We start from the raw sequence: 285 nt of genomic DNA, 5'->3' as shown, positions 1-285 counted from the left end.
GGCCCCGCCCCGCAGAGGCCCGGCCCGGCCGCCCCACTCACAGATGTAGTAGTACTCGTGGCCCGGCCGGAACTCGAAGCCCAGCGAGAAGGGTGTGAAGAGCTGGAACTTCTCCGAGAACCGGAGCGGGCCGCCGGGCGCCGCGGGCCGGTTGCACTCCCAGCGCTTGAAGCCGCGCTGCCGGTGGTCGCAGGACGCGTGGCCCTCGCCGCTGACCATGTACAGCACGTAGCGCTCCATGCGCTCGGCCGGCGGCAGCGGCGCGCCGGAGGGGGGGGCGGAGAT

At 73.7% G+C, this 285-nt stretch overlaps 1 protein-coding gene across 1 annotated transcript; it reads right to left on the bottom strand.

The window, feature by feature from the left end:
• Positions 1–41: 41 nt before the first annotated feature.
• EFNA2 (ephrin A2) lies at positions 42–268 on the bottom strand (the record flags this gene model as incomplete). The annotated part of the gene is given in 1 exon segment (XM_027769555.1): positions 42–268. A coding segment is annotated over 1 exon segment (227 nt), but the record flags the coding sequence as incomplete, so codon positions are not given.
• Positions 269–285: the final 17 nt, after the last annotated feature.

This window comes from Tupaia chinensis, unplaced genomic scaffold, assembly GCF_000334495.1.
Source record: "Tupaia chinensis unplaced genomic scaffold, TupChi_1.0 Scaffold149964_1, whole genome shotgun sequence".
Classification (NCBI taxonomy): Eukaryota; Metazoa; Chordata; class Mammalia; order Scandentia; family Tupaiidae; genus Tupaia; species Tupaia belangeri.
The sequence above is the reverse complement of the archived record's forward strand: the minus strand, read 5'-3'. Positions and strand labels throughout refer to the sequence as shown.